General features: G+C 41.0%; 1 protein-coding gene across 9 annotated transcripts in view; it reads right to left on the bottom strand.

Moving 5' to 3' along the window:
- Nucleotides 1-24,791, bottom strand: part of wnk1b (WNK lysine deficient protein kinase 1b) — a 136,650-nt gene extending 111,859 nt beyond the window's left edge. For all 9 annotated transcript variants that reach the window (XM_062995224.1, XM_062995177.1, XM_062995199.1 and 6 more), the window contains exons 1-2: nucleotides 24,154-24,791; nucleotides 20,228-21,386 (exon numbers count right to left, since the gene is read on the bottom strand). In XM_062995224.1, the coding sequence (XP_062851294.1) occupies nucleotides 20,228-20,962 (735 nt within the window). In that variant the 5' untranslated portion in view covers nucleotides 20,963-21,386; nucleotides 24,154-24,791. The remainder of the gene's footprint in view (nucleotides 1-20,227; nucleotides 21,387-24,153) is intronic.
- Nucleotides 24,792-25,042: the final 251 nt, after the last annotated feature.

A 25,042-nucleotide genomic window follows, 5' to 3' on the forward strand; every position in this document is an offset into this window, starting at 1 on the left:
TGGATGAGATAGAAATAGAGATGGATGGATGGATGGATGGATGGCTGAATGGATGGATGGATGAGATAGAAATAGAGATGGATGGATGGATGGATGGATGAGATAGAAATAGAGATGGATGGATGGATGGATGGATGGATGGATGGATGGCTGAATGGATGGATGGATGAGATAGAAATAGAGATGGATGGATGGATGGATGGATGGATGAGATACAAATAGAGGTAGATGGATGGCTGTATGAATGGCTGTATGGATGGACAAAATGTATGGCTTATGGTATCCCATTCCAAAATCATGACCATTGTTATGGAGTTGCCCACCATTTCCGACTGTAACAGCCTTCACTTCTCTGTGAAACCTCGTTTTACAAGATTGTGTCTGTGGAAATTTGTGGTCATTTAGTCAAATATGCATGGTACTGATACTGGACAAAAAGGCCTGACTGGTTTCAATTCATGTTTAGTTGAGGTCAGGGCTTTGTCAAATCATGTCCTATGCACTGTACATTGTACACAGGGAGAGGCATGCTGGAACAAAGTTAGGCCTTCCCTAAGTGTTTCATTTCATTTCATCAACTTCTTTATACTGGACAGGGTCACGGCAGGTCCATTTTACCAGGAAGGCAGAAATACCCTGGACAGGACAGCCCAATGTTTTAAGCACCCTTTTCTCAGCATATGATACAATTGATTGGCTCTTATTTCAAGGATTTCGTTTCCTCGTGTTATTATTACTATTATTTTCTGGAGCACTTAGCATGTCTTTCTGAATGCTATGTAGATTCCACCATGGGCAGGTAAAAATATGCGGCTGCCAACTGAGCTGGGTAGATTAGTGCCTACTACAATGGGAGCAACAAGACTGAGAAAAACAAGTTATTTGTTTGATATTTTAATAGAATGCTTCACGCTTGTAGCTTAACGGTTCCTTGTGCAGTGTTTTTTTTTTTCATTTAGATGAAATCTGCACTGAGATGAGAATGTAATTATGGTTTACCAGAAATGACAGTAATAAGTAATCAGTAGCACCATCACAGCATTCATATCTGATGGCTTTAGACTGAAGTGGAAAAAGGAAGGCAGCGGTTCTGGCCCATAATAGGGCAATGGGCACAGACATGCACACGTCTGCGAGCTTCCTCATTGTTTTCTTAAATGGACTTGAGTGTTGGATGTTCTGCGTTTCCCCTTTCCCGCTTAGTAAAGGAACTTGGATTGGGTCCTAACTGTTCTTTTTTTCTACACACAATTGCTTCCTTGTATTTCTTAAACAGAGATAAAGAAAATAGGTATGAGACCGGGGACAGTTAATTTTAGGCTGTCTTTAAAAAATATATCATGCGGCTATAATTAGGAAGTGTTGCGGAATTCCTAGTGTGCAGCGCATCAGCTATGAAGCAGTGTAAAGAAATGTGAGACAGAATGAGAAAAATTGAATATTTCACAACTGATGAAATATTTAATAACGTCATTGGAAACAGTGCAAGCAATTCTATGGAAATATGCGGGTAAATTCATGCTTACACGAAGGCAGCTGACAAAAATAACAATGCTCATTACTCTAGGCCCAGGTGTTGAGATCTTATACCACCAACTGCATCACACTGCATTCTAGATGTTTATGCATTTTTTCAATAAAACATCAGGTATTAGGTGTTTCTCCAAGCATGTTTTAGACACTACATGAGCAACTAGCCATGTGTCATTAAGAAAGTGTTCACTTTTGTGTACTCAAAAAGCCTTAGCCAGCTGATCAGACACAACCATGATAAAACTGAATTATTATTAAGGTAAGAACCAGCATTTTACTCATCAGAGGTTTCTCCCACTAACCAGGCCAAAGGTTGTGTGACTTAAGACTTAAATGCTAATGTTTTCCATTTAAATGTGCTTTATCAGCATATAAGCCAATGATACACCGATCAGCCATAACATTTAAACCACCTCCTTGTTTCTACACTCACTGTCCATTTTATCAGCTCCACTTACCATATAGGAGCACTTTGTAGCGTCAGTTACTGACTGTAGTCCATCTGTTTCTCGACATACCTTTTTAGCCTGCTTTCACCCTGTTCTTCAATAGTCAGGACCACCACAGAGCATGGATTATTTAGGTGGTGGATGATTCTCAGCACTGCAGTGACAATGACATGGTGGTGGTGTGTTAGTGTGTGTTGTGCTAGTATGAGCGGATCAGACACAGCAGCGCTGCTGGAGTTTTTAAATACCGTGTCCACTCACTGTCTATTCGACACTCCTACCTAGTCTGTCCACCTTGTAGATGTAAAATCAGAGATGATCGCTCATCTATTGCTGAGCATATCCATCTGTGGCTGGATATTTTTGGTTGGTGGACTATTCTCAGTCCAGCAGTGACAGTGAGGTGTTTAAAAACTCCAGCAGTGCTGCTGTGTCTGATCCACTCATACCAGCACAACACACACTAACACACCACCACCATGTCAGTGTCACTGCAGTGCTGAGAATGATCCAACACCTACATAATACCTGCTCTGTGGGGGTCCTGACCATTAAAGAACAGCATAAAAGGGGGCTAACAAAGCATGCAGAGAAACAGATGGACTACAGTCAGTAATTGTAGAACTACAAAGAGCTTCTATATGGTAACTGGAGCTGATAAACTGGACAGTAAGTGTAGAAACAAGGAGGTGGTCATAATGTTATGTGTGATCGGTGTATATAGGTATGCATTCGTATACTTATGTCGTACTTATGCACGGTGGCACAGTGGGTAGCACTATCGCCTTAGAGCAAGAAGGTGGAGCAGTCTGGGTCCTTTCTGTGTGGAGTTTGCATGTTCTCCTCTGGGAGCACCGGTTTCCTCCCACAGTCCAAAGACATGCAAGTGAGGTGAATTGGAGATACAAAATTGTCCATGACTGTGTTTGACATTAAAGACTTGAACTGATGAATCTTGTGTAACCAGTAACTACCTGTTCTGTCATGAATGTAACCAAAGTGTGTAAAACATGACGGTGAATCCTAATAAAATAAATTAATTAATAACCAGAGGCTCCCATAATGGTAAAACCTAACAGGTGTGTTTCCAGACATGTGACTGTAAAGACTAATGGGACCAAGTGCCATTCAAACTTTATTCAGTACGACTGACTCGTCTCAAAATAGGAATGGAAAGGCAGCAGTTGGTGTTAGCACACTTTAAAGCACTTTCTAGCCTGTGCCCTTGACCTTGTGAGCAGTGTCAGGAATATGCTGACATCGCAGGTTGCCATGACCAACAGGCGTACACTTAGTCATGCGGGTACAGATGGGTACAGCTGCTGGATCTCATAGCTCAGGCCTCTGTGTACTCTCTGACTGAGGGAAATTATTATTATTCTCTTTGAGAAGTAAACACAATGAGAACAGAACTAGATTGTACTGTACATATAACAGTTGATTGATTTGTTGGACCTTTTAATCAGGTCCAACCCCAAAATTGACCCATGCAATCATAATTAAACAAAGACAAGAGTATTTGGGATCTGGAACATTTTGGTCTGCATAAAGCTTTTGATGTGGAACAGTCGAGGAACAAAACCACCCCTGAAAGTGATGGGTACAATAGTTAAAGTGCCCTAAATTGGCCTGCTTTGTTTAAATACAGTCGGATTTATGCCCTGATGCACCATTTGAGAAGAGGGTATTTTCCCCTGTGGTTGTGGGTAAAAAACAGACCACTGTGATGTAACAATCTCTGACAGCACAGCCAGCTCACCTTGCACCAGGCTGAAACTCTACTGGAGTGTTTATAAAAGAGTAACTTTACTAAAATAGACTTGACATTTAACATTTAAGGCCTGCTAAAGATCCAATTAGACAAGAAACATCCCTGTACACCATGAGGATGCCTTGTAGGTATATGATTTATGCTCTTTACACCATTCAGATTTTCCATTGAGACAGGAAAGCTGTGCTTTAAAAGATATAAAAAATAAAATGCTTGTGTTGTCCCAGTTCCTTGTAGCTATGGACAGATTTGTAGTTCTAAACACAGCAGTGCTGCTCAAACTAAGTCTCATTTCAGCAGCTTTAGCAAATCACAGTTCTTACACCACCCCCTTTCCCCCCTACCCATTCTTTATTAAGCTGTAGATCAAACGTAGTGGAGATGGTGCTAGCAGCTGATATCTCACTTCAAGAGTGGAAACTAAATCCCCTTGATTGAGCTTTTTGCTTGGTTAGGGTTATCTAGTGTGGACTAAAGCAAAGAGATGATAGAAGAAAAAAAGCTGATAGGGAGGGTGAAAAGGAGGGTGAAGTAAAGCCCCCTTTCCATCATCCCTTGTTCTTTTTGTATACTTAGAGAACAGTGCCACTTGCAAATGTCTGACGTCCTGCCACAGGAATCCTGAGAATGCACAGGCAACACAAAACAGTACCCAAAACATAGAGGTCTGCTTACTGCAAAGTGCTTGTGTAGCCGGGTGTAGCCCAATTTACTGCAGGAGGTGTCCCTCAAACAGCGGAGGTTCTTCCAAATATTGATCAATGGGCTATACCGATGAAACAGCCTCTGTATGTGAAATTCCAAGCGGACGGGTTAACACTATTTGTGGTTTCAGTGCTGTCCAAAATCCATGCAGAACCATTAAAGAGTGACTCTGTAATGGCAATATTCTATTTATTTATTAGGATTTTAAGGTCATGTTTTACACACTTTTTTGTATTTTGTATCTCCAATTCACCTCACTTGCATGTCTTTGGACTGTGGGAGGAAACCGACACGAGAAGAACATGCAAACTCCACACAGAAAGGGTGAATCGAACCCAGGACCTTCTTGCTGTATGGCGACAGTGCTACCCACTGACCCACCGTGCCGCCAAGTTATGGCAATAAGCACATTCATTTCTACAATTTGTATTGAATGAGGTAATTCGGAAAAAAAAGATCCAGTGAAGGTCAGGGAGGGGGAGAAGAGATCCTAAAAAACGCTATGGAATAAGCATCAAATGATTTATTCAGCCACCATTATTTATCTATTCGTCTGATTGGCTAATGTTGTGGTGACACCAGAAACTTGCTGTTCAAATAGATTGGTAATATCAGCATGGTCAGCAATTAGCAATTAAGCCCTGGCTTAGCATTTTAGCTTTGGCTTTACTGAAATTCGAAAACAATTCTGGTTGTAAGAACTGTAAATTCAACTGACTTGCAACTAGAAATGCATTTGTGGGAACAAAATCCTATAATGTTTTACAAAAAGCTTCATGCATTACGAGTTTGTTGACTGTTGACAATCTACCATCTAAGTGATCAGCCATGAATAATAAAAAGCATCAAAGACATTTATACTTAATAATCCAGTCTGACAGCCGAGTGTGAATCTTGTCACTATATTTAAGGTGTCATTTCTACTTAGGCAAGGTAATGTTGTATAAAGTCTAATCTGTTAAAAGCTCAAATTAGCACTTGGGCTGTTTTGCATCTACTGCACTGAGGACTAATGCCTCCAATGTACACCATATGGACAAAAGTACTGGGACACCCCTTCTAATCTGCGAATTGTTGTGTTCTAGCCACAACAATTGCTCACAGGTGTAATAAATCAATTATATAAATGAAAATTATATGCTTCCATATGTCCTGCTCCAACATGACTCTGCCCCTGTGCACAAAGTAAGGTCATGAAGACATGAAGAAAAGCTTGTTTTAAAGAAACACCAGTGGTCTACACAGAGCCCTGACCTCAGCCTCACTGAACAGCCTTGGAATGAACTAGAACATTTATTGAGACTTTCAGCCATACAACCTTTTTTGACTGAATGAGTACAAATTCCCACAGACATACTTTAAAGTCTTATAAGAAGCCTTCTCAAAAGAGTGGCTGTTGTTTTAGCTGAAGGATCACATGGAGGTCAGACTATTTTAATACCATTTGGTTTTGAATTGTGACATCTAACAAGCTCAAGGTCAGATGTAACAAGCTTTTGGCCATCTAGTGTGTCTTGGCCATTGGTGGACGACACACATTCAAAGTTTAAAGTTAAACTGCTCTTGTAGGTGGCACAAAAGTAAATTGTTTAGCCTGTTTTCTAGAGGTCACAAGTTCAAACTGAACAATGCCACGAGCCTGTGGTTATTTGAATAGGTGAGGGCCATTAGCACATTCCTAAGGTGTGTTAATTGAGGAGAAATTGCCAGCTTTTCAGCAAGGCTCCTAATCTCTAAATGAGGTTTCACTCTTGTTACTAAATTTACGTGCATGTTCGTTTGTCTTATTTCTACGAATTCTTAAAATCTTGTGATTAAAGACGTAACAGCATGTCATTTTTGCAGCTAAGCATGAACAACATGGACCCAAATGGCATGAAAAGACTCAGCAACTAAATTCAAGGTAAAAATAAATAAATGTGGGTGCTCATTGAGTAAAACCAGAAGCTAGTGGTGGCAGGGGGCTGGAAACATGAGAAGTGACCGGAGGAATTTACTACCCTCCCATTATGACCCTTAACACACTTAATTTGCCTACGTGCAACAAAAGTGAACAAAGACGAACGAAACAGCATTACAGTAAAGGGAAAAAGCTAAAACCTGCTTTTCCTCATTGCCTAGAATCCTGTCCCTGAGGAAATTTGGAGAATAACAGTGCACTTCTTCACCTGCTATAGGCCAGTTATCTAGGAGTGGAGTCGAGCGCAATAGGAGGGAGCAAGTCTTGGCAAGCAGACATGCTCTGTATTTTAAAGAGACAAGGATAGCTACAAAAGATTACACATTCTTTTTGAGGGAGTAGGGACTGCTTTACGTTAGCCGAGAACTATTTAGGTTAGTGTTAGCTTTTAAATGGGCCGTCCCACTGAACACGAGAATTGCCAGTTGGAAAAAGTCCATTGCGCATTGGACACGTGCCCAATCGGTCACTTTATCAAACTCTCATATGCTCTTTAAAATTCCTATCACACTCATTACAGTGTACTGTTCTTTGCTATATGAGGCATGACTGCAGATTATACGTCACCGAACTGAAATGAAATTAATCATTAGCCTAACTTTCTTTCCCTCCCTGAGGTAAACATAAGCGCCTCATTGATTATTGACATATGCCGCATTTATGTTCAAAGTCAGGACATAGAAATGATTCCAGGTGGGGAACGTACATTTTTCAACTTGTTAGGCTGTAATGTGTCTTTATTGGGAAACCTCAATCTGGCAACATTCAAACCACAGAACACCTGAACAAGCACACCTAACGGTCAAGTTATCCGGATCTTAGGTGTGTATTTTCAAATTATGTTGTTTTGGCTATAGCTTTAACGTTCACAAAACAAACTCGGCTTGTAAGAATGTAAGAAAGCACAAGTTGCTTTAATGATGGCATATGTTCAAAATGTGCTGCAAATTTATATAACATTTGTATAAATGTAACTCATTGTTTTTATTGATACCTCTTTGTGTGTGCATATTAAAGTGAAAAAAAAAATCTATTTGACTGAGTAGCTGTAGCTATTTTAAGTACCAAACAGCCTTGCATCCTAAAGCAGAGTTTATTGGGCTATGGGCAAGCCGTAGCCTAGTGGTTAAGGTACTGGACTAGTAATCAGACGGTCGCTGGTTCCAGCCCCACCACTTCCAGGTTGCTGCTGTTGGGCCCTTGAGCAAGGCCCTTAACCCTTAGTTGCTCAGACTGTATACTGTAACTATAATGTGTCACTTTGGATAACGGCGTCTGCTGCACGAATTAAATTTTTTTTACATTTTCAGCATTTAGCATGAAGTACATGACAAATGACAAATATCAAATAAAAAAAATTTGTTTGTCAGTGTCACACATGCTGTCCAATCAAATTGAAGAACAGTAATAATGTGATTTAGTGCTGATATAATTTCATGTTGGGTTATGGCTTCATGACACTAATTAAATTCCTAAATTCCAGGGATTTGAATCCAGGGTTCGGCTCACAAAAAGGCACATGACACAGCGTGCACCCTTAGCGCTGGTCTCAAGCCCGAATAAATATGAGGATGGCATCAGGAAGGGCATCCGGCATAAAAATTGTGGCAAATCTAATATGCAGTCAAATGATCCAAAAGGCCAAAAGGGATCTTATATCCATTCATTTATTTTAAGTGTAGTTATTACAAGAACTATGGTTGAACTACAGAAGCTTTAACCCCAATCATCAATGTCTATTAATTAGAGATTCTATCTTTTAATTAAATAAGCAAAAAAGTCTACCAGTCTACCAAGTTTATACATGATCATTAGAGATTATGCCAATAGCACGACTGCAGGAATGTAAAGAAGCCATCCTGGAGCTGAGCTGGAATTATTATATTGTTTTAATATAAAACAATATATATTTCATTTTCCAGATATTTCCTTCTTACTTAAAATATTTTTTTAAAATACAAAATTGGCCAGTATATCAGTACAAAATCATCTGTGAATAATTAATACTTATATTTTAGTACCTGTGGCTCATGATATTTATAGCAAAATCTTTTACAGTTACCAAAGATGTTGAAATACACTTATGTTATTTAGAAGACTGTTGTCCAGGGCAGGAACTGAACATCTGCTTTTTCGACTACATCATGCCAACATCACAACTTGGTTTAGCATTAATTAATGTAGTGAATCAGGGACCTAGTTTTTTATTCGTCCATATGAACCATCATTTTATGTATTTAATGTTGTTAGATGACATGACTGCCTCAAATTTGTAGAAGAACCTGAAATGTCACACCTGTCAATAATTCCTGAATGGAAACCCGACTTCTGCACTGTGGTTATTCATTCAAATCAAACTCAAGTTATTTAAAAGAAGTTCTAAACAGTTATTTGTTGACTGAAACAGGTCGCAAAACAAAGCTTTATCTTCAATCAGAGCACAAAAGACAATGCAGTACAGTACATTTTCATTCCAGGTGGTGACTCTGGACTTCCTTCCACTTTTGTCTGGCTGACACACACAGCCGTGGAGAATATGAGGAAGGATAACACAACTTGCAAATGAAGGAAGCACTGTAGCTGTCCTCCTTCCTCCACAAAATACAAATCTCAACAATCAAAAGGGAAACGGCAAAGGCAGCGGTCCAAGTGATTGGGTTTCTACCTCAGCTCGAACGACAGATTCACATCCTCTGCATTTTTTACAGATTACGTAACCCTTTAAAGCACACTTAGTCATATCCTTCACAAATTCCTGCTCTGGAATTACATGGAAGTTCATACTAAGCGGCATAGCTATCCTCTTACATTATATGAAAACAAATACAACTATCACATGATGGTACACAGTACTGCAGGAAAGTAATAAAAAGGTTGCTTCATTTTTAAAGCCAAACCATATGGACATAAGGCTGCGGTGCCTTATCACAAACTCCAGTCACGCTTCAAATATGTTTTACATACACTTAAACCTAAACCAATAATAAAGTTATTGGGACAACATGCACAAAAGTTTGAACTTCTTCTAATTCTAGTCAGTTCTAACTTACTATTGCTATTTCTCTACCACACACCACTCACACGCTTGACCGACAGAAGGAGTCGCTGTTGCAGAGGCAAGGATGTGAATTCTTCAATCAGACATGATTGAGATATGTCTGTTGATTGTCGAGGCTCAGACTAGAACAATAAACTGTAACAAGACCAGCGTGTCTCTTATATTTGTCGATTCAGTAATTTTCATTACAGAAAAGTGCTTAGTGCTTACAGGACACGTTTGGATTGGAGATATTCGAAGGACACCACGCCTCCAAAAGATATTTTTAATAATTTTTAAGGGCAGAATTATTCCAGTTCGCCAACCCAGTTGAAGTGACTGGCTGAACAATGAACGCCTCTGAACCTCCCTGTCCTCACCCCCCACCCCAAATGGAAACGGAGAGACAATATGTGAGAAGAGAGACAAACTTCCACGTGTTCCATGTAGCTTTGGCAGCATATATCATTTTATTAATTAGCACAGAAATGAATCCCTAATTGGTCCTGAACATCTTGCACTTTTGTTCTGTGTTGCACCCTTTCCCTGGAGGAACGTTGTTTTGTTTTAATATGTACTGTAATTATTGAGCAAAGCTTAAATAGTAAAAGAAGATAGTAAAAGCTGTATCTGAAAACACCTGAAAACTAGAAATATCCAAGTAAATTTAATGTGATAATTGCACTGTAAAGAAGTTTCTGCAGAACAGTGAAGCTGGTTGTGAAGACGGACAAGCTGCAAAACACCTATGTTGCCCAGCAACTAAATATTTGAATATTTGTCCAGATGGATGGACTAGGGGCTGGGCTGTAAATGACCATTCTGCTTTAGTGAGACTCCGGCGTCAACAACAAGGTAGTGGTGTCATGGGCCAGTATCATCGATGACAAACTTACTGGCCCTTTTCATATGCAAGATGGAGTGAAATTGAACTTGGAGAGGTACTGCAACTTCTTGGAGCAAGAGTTCTTGCCATGGTGGAAGGGTAGTAGTGCCAGAGTAAGGAAACACTCATGTTAATGCAAAGCTATGCCCCACTATACTAGCTTATGCCTCACACTGTACTTGTGAATGATTTAAGAAAAAGGGTTTGCTGATGACCAGATCATGGAGTGGCCTGCTTTCTCAAAAAATGTATGAGCAATTCTGATGCAGGAAGTTTATTCAGGTCAGGTGGATGTCAGTACCAGTCCAAAGACGCTCTCTGGATGACATCAGCAAAGACACTAAAACATTTACATTTTAGGCATTTAGCAGATGCCTTCATCCAAAGCGACTTGCATTACAGTTACAGAATACAGTCTGAGCAACTGAGGGTTAAGGGCCTTGCTCAAGGGCCTAACAGCAGCAACCTGGCAGTGGTGGGGCTTGAACCAGTGACCTTTTGATTATCAGTCCAGTCCAGTACCTTAAACACTAGGAAAAATCCACCAGATGAGAGACTCCTCACTGTTAATGTAATTAAAGGATCCTAAACATAAAAAAAGTTAAATACAATTTTGGATTTTGGATTGTAAAATATTTTTTATCTTAGACTAAGTGCAAACCTTCTTAAATTTTTACTTGAAGTGAAACGTGATATTTCTTTTAGCCCTGAGTTTAGTGAATGAAAATAATAGAATACACTAATAGAATGGTGACTGACCTCAGACAAAAATAACAAATCTTTCAACTGATAGCCTAAAGCTCTACCCACTACTGCCCCAAGCACTACCCACTAGGCTAGTTTTTTTTCAAACTAGCCAAAAAGTCACAGAGAAAGATAATAATAATTAAATGAACTTGTACGACGCCCCCTTGTGAAGGCTTTATGTTACATCTTGTAAACCACAGTGGGACCAGCTTGTACAGAGAGAATAAGATGCATTGTTTGTGTTGTCTGGGTCACGTAAAATAACAAACTTTACCGAAAAGATACTTTTCTGTATTCCACAGTATAAACCTGGCACTTGCATACTAATTCTGAACACATTGTAAAAATGTGTAGCTATTTTCTTGTAAAGTTCTTAAGAAAAAGAGGAATACAAAGGTTAAGCCAAGTGTAAATGGACAGGCAGTGCGATAACAGCTCATGCACCACTAGTACGCACTCTGTGAACCACAGGGTCAAAAAATTCCATCAAGGCTTTCAACAGTTATCCTAAAAATGAATAAAAAAAGAACAGAAAGCCACTAGCACTAGCACTCTAGATTTTTCAAGCGGACAGCTTGTGAAATACTTCCAGAAATAGGCCTTCAGGTCTTCCAGGAAAACCAGCAGCCTTTCTAATGCCACACAGCTTTGTAACTTCTCTAAGGGTTCAAAAATACATGTTGGGAGAACCCGAACTAATGTACTATTCTTTGAACCAAAATCTCATATTGTAAAGAAGCCTACAATTGTAATTAGGGTTCCACAAGCAAACTTTAGGGGAAAACAGAGTTAATGGAACTGCAGATGTTTTATATAGACCAGTGTGTGGGATCTACTCACTCAATCAAATTTTAAAAAGCAATAACCACAAGCTACATTACGCTACATTACGTATCTGTCATAAGACCAGCATGAAAATTACCTCACTGTTTTACTTGGCACTGAGAGGATTTCTTTCTGCAAACAATGCAGAGCAAATAACCTCCTCTCATTCAAAATCCTTTACAGTCTAAAAAAAATCTGAGCAATTAAACCGAAATTTACTCTAGGGCTTTCCACCAGCCAACATTAGACATTACGGCTAGACACGACCGCTTCCCGCCAGGCTACTCAGCAATGCCACCATACCATTTCTCCATTTATCTTTCCACACACGCTCCGCCTGCGAGTGGCCAGATTCCTTGGTGCACCCCCCTGCCCTATGACCCTACGTCACTTAAGGCCCACTACAAAAACAAGACTGATTTATCTGAGAATGCACCCCCACTGTGGCCTCATTGAGTAAACGTGCCAAACTGCATGCACAGCTTCACATGGAACTGCTTTCCACACCCATCAGAGACCATAGGACCCAACGCTGTGACGTCAGTGCGAGGGCCACTCTTTCCTGAAAGCTGGCAACAATCGTAAGAGATCCATTATGTGGAATAACAACTTTCAAAGCACCTCCAACTGGTAGTTCATTAAGCTCATAAATGAAAACAAGAGGATTACAGAGGATATATATATATATATACAGTGTATCACAAAAGTGAGTACACCCCTCACATTTCTGCAAATATTTCATTATATCTTTTCATGGGACAACACTATAGACATGAAACTTGGATATAAGTTAGAGTAGTCAGTGTACAACTTGTATAGCAGTGTAGATTTACTGTCTTCTGAAAATAACTCAACACACAGCCATTAATGTCTAAATGGCTGGCAACATAAGTGAGTACACCCCACAGTGAACATGTCCAAATTGTGCCCAAAGTGTCAATATTTTGTGTGACCACCATTATTATCCAGCACTGCCTTAACTGCGTGTTGTTGCCTCACAGCTCAAAGATCACCTAAATTCCAATAATCTATTTGAATCATTTCAGTCTGGTTTCCGCCCCCAGCACAGCACTGAGTCAGCCCTCCTCAAAGTCACAAATGACCTTCTTCTTTCCTCAGACTCTGGACAAATTAATATTCTCGTCCTCCTTGATCTTACTGCAGCTTTTGACACCATTAATCACTCCATTCTTCTGTCCCGCCTTGAATCCTCTGTCAACATCACTGGTACTGCCCTTTTGTGGTTAAGGTCATATCTCGTAAACAGACAACAGTTTGTTAATATCAACAATTGTAGTTCTGCCATTGCTCCACTGTCCCAAGGCGTTCCCCAAGGCTCAGTGTTAGGTCCCCTTTTGTTTATTCTTTATATGCTCCCCCTTGGTGACATCATACGTCGGCATGGTTTACATTTCCACTGCTATGCTGATGATATTCAGCTTTACATCTCCTCCAAATCCATTAATACTGAACTTCACTCCACTCTGACAAATTGCATCACTGAAATGAAATTGTGGATGAAAGCTAATTTCCTCAAATTAAACTGTGAAAAATCAGATATGATCATCGTAGGTCCTACAACCCTGGCAAAAACCACAAAAAATTTTCAAATTACCATTGATAATGACACTTTGTCTCCGTCTTCTAACATCCGAAATCTTGGTGTAATTTTTGATAGCAACCTCTCTTTTGACCGCCATGTAAATCACATCACCAAAACTGCTTTCTTTCATCTAAAAAACATAGCACGTCTACGTCCATCACTCTCCTTTTCTGCCGCCGAAACCTTGATTCATGCTTTTATTACATCCAGAATTGATTATTGCAATAGCATCCTTTATGGTACATCTAACAAAATCCTAAAAAAACTTCAGTATATCCAGAATTCAGCTGCTCGCCTCCTTACTCATACTCGCTCCCGTGATCATATTACACCTGTTCTACAAAAACTTCATTGGCTTCCCGTTGCTCAACGCATTCAATTCAAAATTCTTCTATTCACTCACAAAGCTCTCCATAATCAGGCCCCATCCTACCTCACCGACCTGCTCCATCAGCACATTCCCTCCCGTAGCCTTCGCTCTTCTGAGGCTAACCTACTGTCCATACCCTCTAGGACCAAGCACCGGACCTGGGGTGACAGGGCCTTTTCCATAGCTGCTCCATCTTTATGGAATGCTCTCCCCAAACACCTACGAGATTGTCCTGACCTGTCCAAATTCAAGTCACTTCTCAAAACTCATCTATTCAATATGGCATTTAACTTGTAACAACACGAAATAAATGCTTTTATTTTTGCTATTCTTTTTAATAGTTTTTATACTTAGATCACGACAGAAATGTGAAGTCCTAGATCCTAAAACTTGTAAAGTTTTCAGTTTCCTGATTGCATGTAAATCTGTCCTGTTTCTGTCTAATTTTAAGAAATTGTTCTATATTTGTTGTTCTCTCTCATAATTTAGCTAATTTTTAATGAACTGTCTTATGCTGCTCTCTTTGTTTTTATCTTAATTATTCTTGATGTTGATGTACTATTTTGATTTTGTACTATGATTTGTATGGTGTATGTACGTATTTGTTTTGATTATTTGTCTTATGTAAAGCGTCTTTGAGTATCTTGAAAAGCGCTATATAAATAAAATGTATTATTATTATTATTATTTATTATTATTAACCCTCCTGGGCATGGAATTCACCAGAGCTGCACAGGTTGCTACTGGAATTCTCTTCCACTCCTCCATGATGACATCACGGAGCTGGTGGATGTTAGACACCTTGAACTCCTCCACCTTCCACTTGAGGATGCGCCACAGGTGCTCAATTGGGTTTAGTCCATCACCTTTACCTTCAGCTTCCTCAGCAAGGCAGTTGTCATCTTGGAGGTGTGTTTGGGGTCGTTATCCTGTTGGAAAACTGCCGTGAGGCCCAGTTTTCGAAGGGAGGGGATCATGCTCTGTTTCAGAATGTCACAGTACATGTTGGAATTCATGTTTCCCTCAATGAACTGCAGCTCCCCAGTGCCAGCAACACTCATGCAGCCCAAGACCATGATGCTACCACCACCATGCTTGACTGTAGGCAAGATACAGTTGTCTTGGTACTTCTCACCAGGGCGCCGCCACACATGCTGGACACCATCTGAGCCAAACAAGTTTATCTTGGTCTCGTCAGACCACAGGGCATTCCAGTAATCCATGTTCTTGGACTGCTTGTCTTCAGCAAACTGTTTGCGGGCTTTCTTGTGCGTCAGCTTCCTTCTGGGATGACGACCATGCAGACCGAGTTGATGCAGTGTGCGGTGTATGGTCTGAGCACTGACAGGCTGACCTCCCACGTCTTCAACCTCTGCAGCAATGCTGGTAGCACTCATGTGTCTATTTTTTAAAGCCAACCTCTGGATATGACGCCGAACACGTGGACTCAACTTCTTTGGTCGACCCTGGCGAAGCCTGTTCCGAGTGGAACCTGTCCTGAAAAACCGCTGTATGACCTTGGCCACCATGCTGTAGCTCAGTTTCAGGGTGTTAGCAATCTTCTTATAGCCCAGGCCATCTTTGTGGAGAGCAACAATTCTATTTCTCACATCCTCAGAGAGTTCTTTGCCATGAGGTGCCATGTTGAATATCCAGTGGCCAGTATGAGAGAATTGTACCCAAAACACCAAATTTAACAGCCCTGCTCCCCATTTACACCTGGGACCTTGACACATGACACCAGGGAGGGACAACGACACATTTGGGCACAATTTGGACATGTTCACTGTGGGGTGTACTCACTTATGTTGCCAGCTATTTAGACATTAATGGCTGTGTGTTGAGTTATTTTCAGAAGACGGTAAATCTACACTGCTATACAAGCTGTACACTGACTACTCTAAGTTATATCCAAGTTTCATGTCTATAGTGTTGTCCCATGAAAAGATATAATGAAATATTTGCAGAAATGTGAGGGGTGTACTCACTTTTGTGATACACTGTATATACACACAGTGGGGGAAATAAGTATTTGATCCCCTGCTGATTTTGTAAGTTTACCCCCTTACAAAGACTTACAAACAACTTGAATAATATTTATGGAAGGTTTATTTTAACAGAGAGAGACAGAATATCAACAAAAAATCCAGAAAAAAAACATTAAATAAAAGTTATAAATTAATTTGTATTTAATTAAGGGAAATAAGTATTTGATCCCCTACCAACCAGCAAGAATTCTGACCCCCAAAGACCGGTTATGTGCCCATGAGGCACACAAATTAGTCCTGTCCCTGTATAAAAGACTCCCGTCACAGAATCAGTTTCTTCCGTTCAAATCTCTCGACCACCATGGGCAAGACCAAAGAGCTATTAAAGGACGTCAAGGACAAGATTGTAGACCTGCACAAGGCTGGAATGGGCTACAAGACCATCAGCAAGAAGCTTGGTGAGAAAGAGACCACTGTTGGTGCGATAATTCAAAAATGGAAGAAATACAAGATCACAGTCAATCGCCCTCACTCTGGAGCTCCATGCAAGATCTCACCTGGTGGGGTAAGAAGGATTCTGAGAAAGGTGAGGTCAGTCCAGAATTACACGGGAGGAGCTTGTCAATGATCTCAAGGGAGCTGAGAGCAGAGAAATGCTGGATATGACCCCAAGAACACCATCCCCACCGGGCATTTCTTTGCCTCCAAACACGGCGAGTCTCATCTGACCATATCACATTCTCCCAAGCTTTCTCTGAATCATTCAGGTGTTCATTGGCAAACTTCAGACGGGCCTGTACATGAGCCTTCTTGAGCAAAGGGACTTTGCGGGCACTGCAGGATCTCAATCCATTACGGCGAAGTGTGTTACTAAAGGTTTTCTTGGTGACTGTGCTCCCAGCTCCCTTGAGATCATTGACAAGCTCCTCCCGTGTAATTCTGGACTGACCTCACCTTTCTCAGAATCATTCTTACCCCACCAGGTGAGATCTTGCATGGAGCTCCAGAGTGAGGGCGATTGACTGTGATCTTGTATTTCTTCCATTTTCGAATTATCGCACCAACAGTGGTCTCTTTCTCACCAAGCTTCTTGCTGATGGTCTTGTAGCCCATTCCAGCCTTGTGCAGGTCTACAATCTTGTCCCTGATGTCCTTTAATAGCTCTTTGGTCTTGCCCATGGTGGTCGAGAGATTTGAACGGAAGAAACCGATTCTGTGACAGGAGTCTTTTATACAGGGACAGGACTAATTTGTGTGCCTCATGTGCACATAACCGGTCTGTGGGGGTCAGAATTCTTGCTGGTTGGTAGGGGATCAAATACTTATTTACCTTAATTAAATACAAATTAATTTATAACTTTTATTTAATGTTTTTTTTTCTGGATTTTTTGTTGATATTCTGTCTCTCTCTGTTAAAATAAACCTTCCATAAAAATTATAGACTGTTCAAGTCTTTGTAAGGGGGTAAACTTACAAAATCAGCAGGGGATCAAATACTTATTTCCCTCACTGTATATATACTGTATATATACTGTATATATATATATACAGGGGTTGGACAAAATAACTGAAACACCTGGTTTTAGACCACAATAATTTATTAGTATGGTGTAGGGCCTCCTTTTGCGGCCAATACAGCGTCAATTCGTCTTGGAAATGACATACAAGTCCTGCACAGTGGTCAGAGGGATTTTAAGCCATTCTTCTTGCAGGATAGTGGCCAGGTCACTACGTGATGCTGGTGGAGGAAAACGTTTCCTGACTCGCTTCTCCAAAACGCCCCAAAGTGGCTCAATAATATTTAGATCTGGTGACTGTGCAGGCCATGGGAGATGTTCAACTTCACTTTCATGTTCATCAAACCAATCTTTCACCAGTCTTGCTGTGTGTATTGGTGCATTGTCATCCTGATACACAGCACCGCCATTGGATGCACATGGTCCTCCAGAATGGTTCGGTAGTCCTTGGCAGTGACGCGCCCATCTAGCACAAGTATTGGGCCAAGGGAATGCCATGATATGGCAGCCCAAACCATCACTGATCCACCCCCATGCTTCACTCTGGGCATGCAACAGTCTGGGTGGTACGCTTCTTTGGGGCTTCTCCACACCGTAACTCTCCCGGATGTGGGGAAAACAGTAAAGGTGGACTCATCAGAGAACAATACATGTTTCACATTGTCCACAGCCCAAGATTTGCGCTCCTTGCACCATTGAAACCGACGTTTGGCATTGGCACGAGTGACCAAAGGTTTGGCTATAGCAGCCCGGCCGTGTATATTGACCCTGTGGAGCTCCCGGCGGACAGTTCTAATGGAAACAGGAGAGTTGAGGTGCACATTTAATTCTGCCGTGATTTGGGCAGCCGTGGTTTTATGTTTTTTGGATACAATCCGGGTTAGCACCCGAACATCCCTTTCAGACAGCTTCCTCTTACGTCCACAGTTAATCCTGTTGGATGTGGTTTGTCCTTCTTGGTGGTATGCTGACATTACCCTGGATACCGTGGCTCTTGATACATCACAAAGACTTGCTGTCTTGGTCACAGATGCGCCAGCAAGACGTGCACCAACAATTTGTCCTCTTTTGAACTCTGGTATGTCACCCATAATGTTGTGTGCATTGCAATATTTTGAGCAAAACTGTGCTCTTACCCTGCTAATTGAACCTTCACACTCTGCTCTTACTGGTGCAATGTGCAATTAATGAAGATTGGCCACCAGACTGGTCCAATTTAGCCATGAAACCTCCCACACTAAAATGACAGGTGTTTCAGTTATTTTGTCCAACCCCTGTATATATAGATAGATAGAGAGAGAGAGAGAGAGAGAGAGAGAGAGAGAGAGAGAGAGAGAGAGAGAGAGAGAGAGAGAGAGAGAGAGAGCACAGGTGGTGCAGTCTATTACACTAGCCACCCATGTGCTATTGTCTGGCTGGCTGTCTAGACAGGTCGGCTGAAGATCTGCTATGGATTGGCACTCTGTCCAGGGTGTTCCTGCCTTGCACCCAATGTTTCTCAGTGGAATCACATTGGCCACAACCCTTTTTTGAAATGTTGTAGGCCAGCCTGCACCAAAAACACATCATGTTGCGTGTGTAGTGATGGTACTGTATGAATATAAGAAAGCCTTTATTTGTCATATATTCATATACAGTACAATGATTTTTTTTTAAATCTGGGGTCAGAGAGCGGGGTCAGCCATTGTATGGCGCCCTTGGAGCTGACAGGGTTAAGGGCCTTGTTCAAGGGCCCAACAGTGGCTGCAAAGCATGGCTTGGATTTGAACCAACAATCTTTCAACTGATAGCCCAAAGCTCTACCCACTAGACTACTACTGCCCCAAGCACTACCCACTAGGCCAGTGTTTTTTTCAAACTAGCCAAAAAGTCACAGAGAAAGATAATAATAATTAAATGAACTTGTACGACGCCCCCTTGTGAAGGCTTTATGTTACATCTTGTAAACCACAGTGGGACCAGCCTGTACAGAGAGAATAAGATGCATTGTTTGTGTTGCCTGGGTCACGTAAAAAAATTTGAAAAACCCTACACTAGGCTACCACTGTCCCAAGCACTATAAGCACAGTGTAAGTGTAAATATTTAAGTGTTTGGTGTTAATCAGGCTAAGTGTGATTATATGACACTACCTGGTGCTGGTTGCTATTATCAATATGTAATTTTAATACTTTATGTATTAATGTACATAAAGCTATGCCACACTGTTACACCCACACCTAAATGCCCTGTTTCAAATGGAGCTCTTACTAAGGCAGTACTTGGGACAGTGCCTGAAATTTAATTCCATCCATCTTCTCTGCATCATAAAAATGACAAGGCACTATGCCAAATACAACACGACCCTGGCTAATTGTTTCCCAAGGGAGCACTAGAAACCAACACTTGTGTTTTGGTAGGAATCATTCTGTTATCAGTAGTCCTGTACAAAATTACATTTGCAAGATGGGTCTTCAAACTCTAAAACCAGCTTCAAGCAGTTGGTCATATGACCAGAAAACTGAAGGTCTCTCTTTACCCTCTTTCCATAACATACAAAGTGCATTGCGAGAATCTTAGTTACAAAATAACAAATAGCACCGTAATGAGACCTCCAGCTGTATCTGGCACTCTCTTTTGTAGTACTTCATTTCAACACTGCAAAGCGGTCTTAAATTCTTGATATCTATTTTGAATGCCTTGCAGCTGCCACCTTCCTAGATGCTGAGTCAAATTACAAAGTCTACTTCAATTCGTACAGGCCCAGCTTTTAGATATTAGGAAGAAAGAGCTGCAATTTAAACTGTGTTACTGCTGGGTGTGTTCTTTGCGACTTAAGAAACAAGGTCAAGCGCTTACCTGGAGTTCACACCATGCCACTTCCACAGTCGTCTCGGTATCCAAGCCTTTGTAGACAGTTTTAAAAGAGCCACGTCCAATCTCGATGTCAAACTTAAGAAAGCGGCCATCCGGCGAGGTGCCCACAGCTTTGGTTTCCACCTCCTCATCCTCCTGCGCCTTCTTCTCAGCCTCACTCTGCTCGGTTTCCACACGAGCCTTCGTCGCTTCTTTTTCTTCCTCAGTTTTCTCAGTTACTATACCCTCATGCTCCGACTCACCAGTCACACTTGGTGCTGTTGCTGATGTCCCAGGAACCTCTGTTTGCTGTGAAATCGATTCCTGTACACATGGAATCTCCTTCTTTAGCACATCAGCCCCAGCAAGACCCACTGCTTCGACTACATCTTCTGCCTGCTCCTCTACTACAACGGTCTTGCAGGTCTCAGCAGCTACAACAGGGGGAAAAGTCAAACCTGAAGAGCGCACAGACGCCACAGACTCACAGCTCGGGACAGACGTTGGGATGCAGGCTTTGCTAGGGAGGTCAAGCGCTGTGGCATTGGAGTCACAGATGACGCTGCGGCGGAAGAATCTGTGCTCGGCCGTCTTGAGATCTTTGTCCATGGTGTGGCGCCGCTTACGGACCTCGGTGCCCAGCTTCTCCCCGAGCAGAGAGTCTGAGCCTGAACCATTCACATTTTTTGGCGGTGGAGGAGCCAGGAACTCTGCTCCATCGTTAAGATTTTTAGACATCTTGAATCCAGAACAAAATAAGCAAACTCTCAAAAAAATAAATAAATTATGAAAAAATAAATCTAAATGTAAACTTTCACTTCCAAAAGGTAGAAAAATAGGGCGGAGAGCCTTAGAGTTTGTCCGAGAGCCTCTCCTTGTGTTGCTTATAAACAGTTACTGCTACAACCGTTAGGGCCTAAACCCAAGAGAGGGGGTGTTCTTTTATAGACGTAATAGAACAAGATGCAGTCACGGAGACACAAGCACTGACGATGATAGATGAGAAGTGTTAAATCCACACCATCCATCCTGCAGTAAACCGGTGAGAGTCCACACTGTGCATGAGGAACCACAAAAAGACTGGATTAAAGTCCGTTTTCCTTTTTGATTAGGGAGCTGTACCGACAACCTGACTGGTAAACCAACCACAGGTCCAGAGTCACTGCGAGAAAACACATGAAGAGAATAAGTTTAATTACCTTTCCAAATTTAAACAAACTTTGGCAGTGCAGCTTCAGAGTTACAACCACTAAACAAGCCAGTGGTTTACCAAACAGCTGCACAAAAGGAATAGGAAAGGGAAAATTAGTTACAATGGTCTGGTGTTTTTAGCAGTTTTTTTAAAGACAATTTCCTACATTTGCTCAAACTACATACATAGAGGTTCAATGAGATTAATTTATGGCCCTTTTGAAATTCAGATTTACAGCACATTTCTAGCATTATCAGCAGAATGAATAAATTGGAACGGGACGTTTATACCACACAAGGCAGTAACCCAGGACAGGTTTTTACTGTGCTTTATGATTTAACATTAATAATCGTCTTGTAACTTGAAACTAAACAGCAGTCACCAGGACAGTACAACAGCTTTAATAAGATCTCTCTACACATCATACCCATCAGGTTAAAATAGGCATACACAAATATCCAAAGCCAAATAACTTTCCTGCCATACGCACTGCATAATCAGTGTGCATTTCTGCATCACTGTAGTGGTTCCTAGTCTCAGCAATCAAGTTCAAATCAATGTCAGAGACAGTAGTAAATAGTTTACATATACTGTCCCTTGTTTCAAGTCTTAGAGTGGTTTGCTGTCTTACTGTGTTGCAAAACAAGTTCTGTCACAATACAGAATGCAATAATTCACAAATGCGATTGTGCATATCTCAAAGTAGCTTCACTCAGAGATTTACATAGGGAATGTCAAAACCCCAAACCCTTAAGCTACAGTAGATCACACTGCAGTGTTTAACTTACGGGTTAAGATTTTTGGTTAGGTCATCTGAGTTTTGCTTTAATGTGACAAGTATGAGACCAGTCACATTTCTAGTTGCTAGCAAACATCTTCTATTTTAAAATGCAACAATACAAACTCACTGGGCACAAGGCTGGTCGGGATGCCAATTTGTCAGGCTCACATTCATTCATCTACAGCTTGTGATGATTAGAAGTGGTCAATCAACCCTCTGCATGTTTTGGGATGTGGGGAAAAAACTAAGGTGAGAACATGCCAAGTTAAGTTTAAACTGCAGATCTAAATAAAAAAATCTGATGTTTATAAGGTCGTTTTAAGTTTTTTTTCAACATGGGCTGTATGTAGGACAAGCTGTAGCCTAGTGGTTAAGGTACTGGACTAGTAATCAATCAGAAGGTCGCTGGTTCAGGCCTCACCACTGCCAGGTTGCTGCTAAGTGTAATGTACGTCACTTTGGATAAAGGTGTCTGCTACATGCTTAAAATGTAAATGTATCTGACACTAGTCCTAAGTCATGTTCTAGAACTTACCCGCATGAGGGAAAGAAATAGCTGCCTGTGTTATTTCCCTAAAATGCTGAATAATAGCTAATATTATGCTGAAATGACAAAATTAGCATCAGTCACAGGTGAAATTGCAGCACATCAGAGCACTGGTATTAAAAACATATTAAGTGTGATTTTTTGCTGTTCATTGTCAAGATAAAAAACACTCAAGCTAAACAGCTTAAATAGCTAGTGTTGTCTTACAGATAAATGACTAGCAAAAAGCTTTTATCATTATATATGTGCTTGTAAACAAACACTACCTGTCTTTCTCAATTTTTCAATAACCTAGATACAGTTAGACATTATGTACATATTTACATAGATATAACTTCATTAGAATATACTTTACTCCATTAGCAAATGTTAATAGCTAGTTTATCTTTATGCACTATTGTTGTTTTAAACCCGTATTCTAACAAACCCCGCCTCCTGTATTAAAGAGAGCTGGTCGTTCATATTCATAAAAATCGACGAGCCAAACAAATAGCCAATCTGTGCGCGTTATTCCAAGAATCAGCCAATGAGATCGCAGAAGGTGGAACATGCCGGAAAACGAGTGGGGGGGATAAACAAAACAACGCAGCATTGGTGAATGTAATGTGCCGCAAGTGGTTGTACTTGCTGGCCTGGTTCACGCCGCATTTGGCTAGCAAGTTAGCAATTTGCATAGTGTTTTTGTTGTCAGTTACTTTTAAAATAGGGCTAACAGGTTACACAGAGGGAAGGTTGTTTATGCCACAAACGTAAAGATGAAATCATTTAGTCAGGTAACATGAGTCGCTACGTTGTCAGCTTTGCCTAGCTGTGGCCCTATTACCAATGTTGATTCACATGCTTAATGTACCGTCTAACACTTGCGAAGTCGTGATTGCAGTTGAAGTTTTAGAGATTTTCGTTTGTTTGTTTTATTTAAACGCACCTAAATTATTCATAGATCCTAATAAAACGTTGTCCCTTTGAGCATTTTCAACATAACTAAATACACAATAAACGCAATGTCATGTAAGCTTTGTAATACTGGCCTAATCGGTGACTACAAATACAGTACAAGATTTTATGTTCTCATGCGAACTCGTATTTACAATAATTAGCAGAGCAGTTGAATGTAGCATAATGCCATACATCTGCAGTGCTATAAACGAAACATCAAATAGCTGAATAAAATCTAATCGAAAGCCTCTATATGAAAATTCCCATAAGAAAATGTTAAAAGCACACCAATGTAAAACAAATACGTGTACATTTAAGATGAACAAGCATTCAGGCATATTGTAGACAGACTGCCAGCGTGCCACCACCAGCTGATCTCTGTACCTAACTATATCCCACGTAGTTAAATCCCCAACTTTAGGATTAATTACACCAGATCAGGAGCGGTGTAGTATAAACACAATCATATTTACCTTTCGTATCGTCATATTCATTTCTTTCCTGGATAATCCAACAATATTTTGTAATGCTGATCTATCACAGTACCGAGTCATAAATAATGTAGTTCATATTGCTGCCGCAGTCTCCACCGAGCATGTAGATTTGTTTCTGCAGAAATATTAAATGTCCAAGCCGAACTGTCTAGCTGTTGGTCTATCCGACAAACGCTGCTCCTGGCAAACCAAACCAGTTTCCCGATCTTTTCCAATTTAGTTCAGCTCCACTTCTAATTCCAAACGTTGTCTTTCAAGCAATCGATGATACAACATATCCACTGTAACCATAACTTGCTCGTGTTTGGTCCGGTCGAGTCGTGCCGGCGAAACGCAATTGAACACACAAACGATACAAAAAAGCTTGTAAGGAAGCAGCATGCGAATAAAAGCGGTGCTGCTGTACACGCTGGAGCTGTGCTGTGCTGCACTTCTGTGCCTCTATGTAGTGTAATGTAGGTAGGTGTGTACAGCTGCTGTGTTCATCGTGCTCTCTCTCGATTCAGAAGCCTCTTGAGTCTGTCACGTTGCGCTGAGCAGAACTTGACCCGCCCACCAGGAGGACTCGGTCGAAGCCATAGGGCCCATTTTTATCCAGCGTGACCTAGTGAGGGCGCCTCTCACACTCACTGACCGTCCCGACTCTTTTTATTGAGTCAAATCAATAGACTCGGCTCCCAAATAATAGCCGACTCTTTCAGATAATGAACGATGCTTTGATACACCGATCAGCCATAACATTAAAACCACCTTCTTGTTTCTACACACACGGTCCATTTTATCAGCTCCACTTACCATATAGGAGCACTCTGTAGTTCTACAATTACTGAATGTAGTCCATCTGTTTCTCAACATACCTTTTTAGCCT

Source organism: Trichomycterus rosablanca, chromosome 1, assembly GCF_030014385.1.
Source record: "Trichomycterus rosablanca isolate fTriRos1 chromosome 1, fTriRos1.hap1, whole genome shotgun sequence".
In the NCBI taxonomy this organism is placed as follows: Eukaryota; Metazoa; Chordata; class Actinopteri; order Siluriformes; family Trichomycteridae; genus Trichomycterus; species Trichomycterus rosablanca.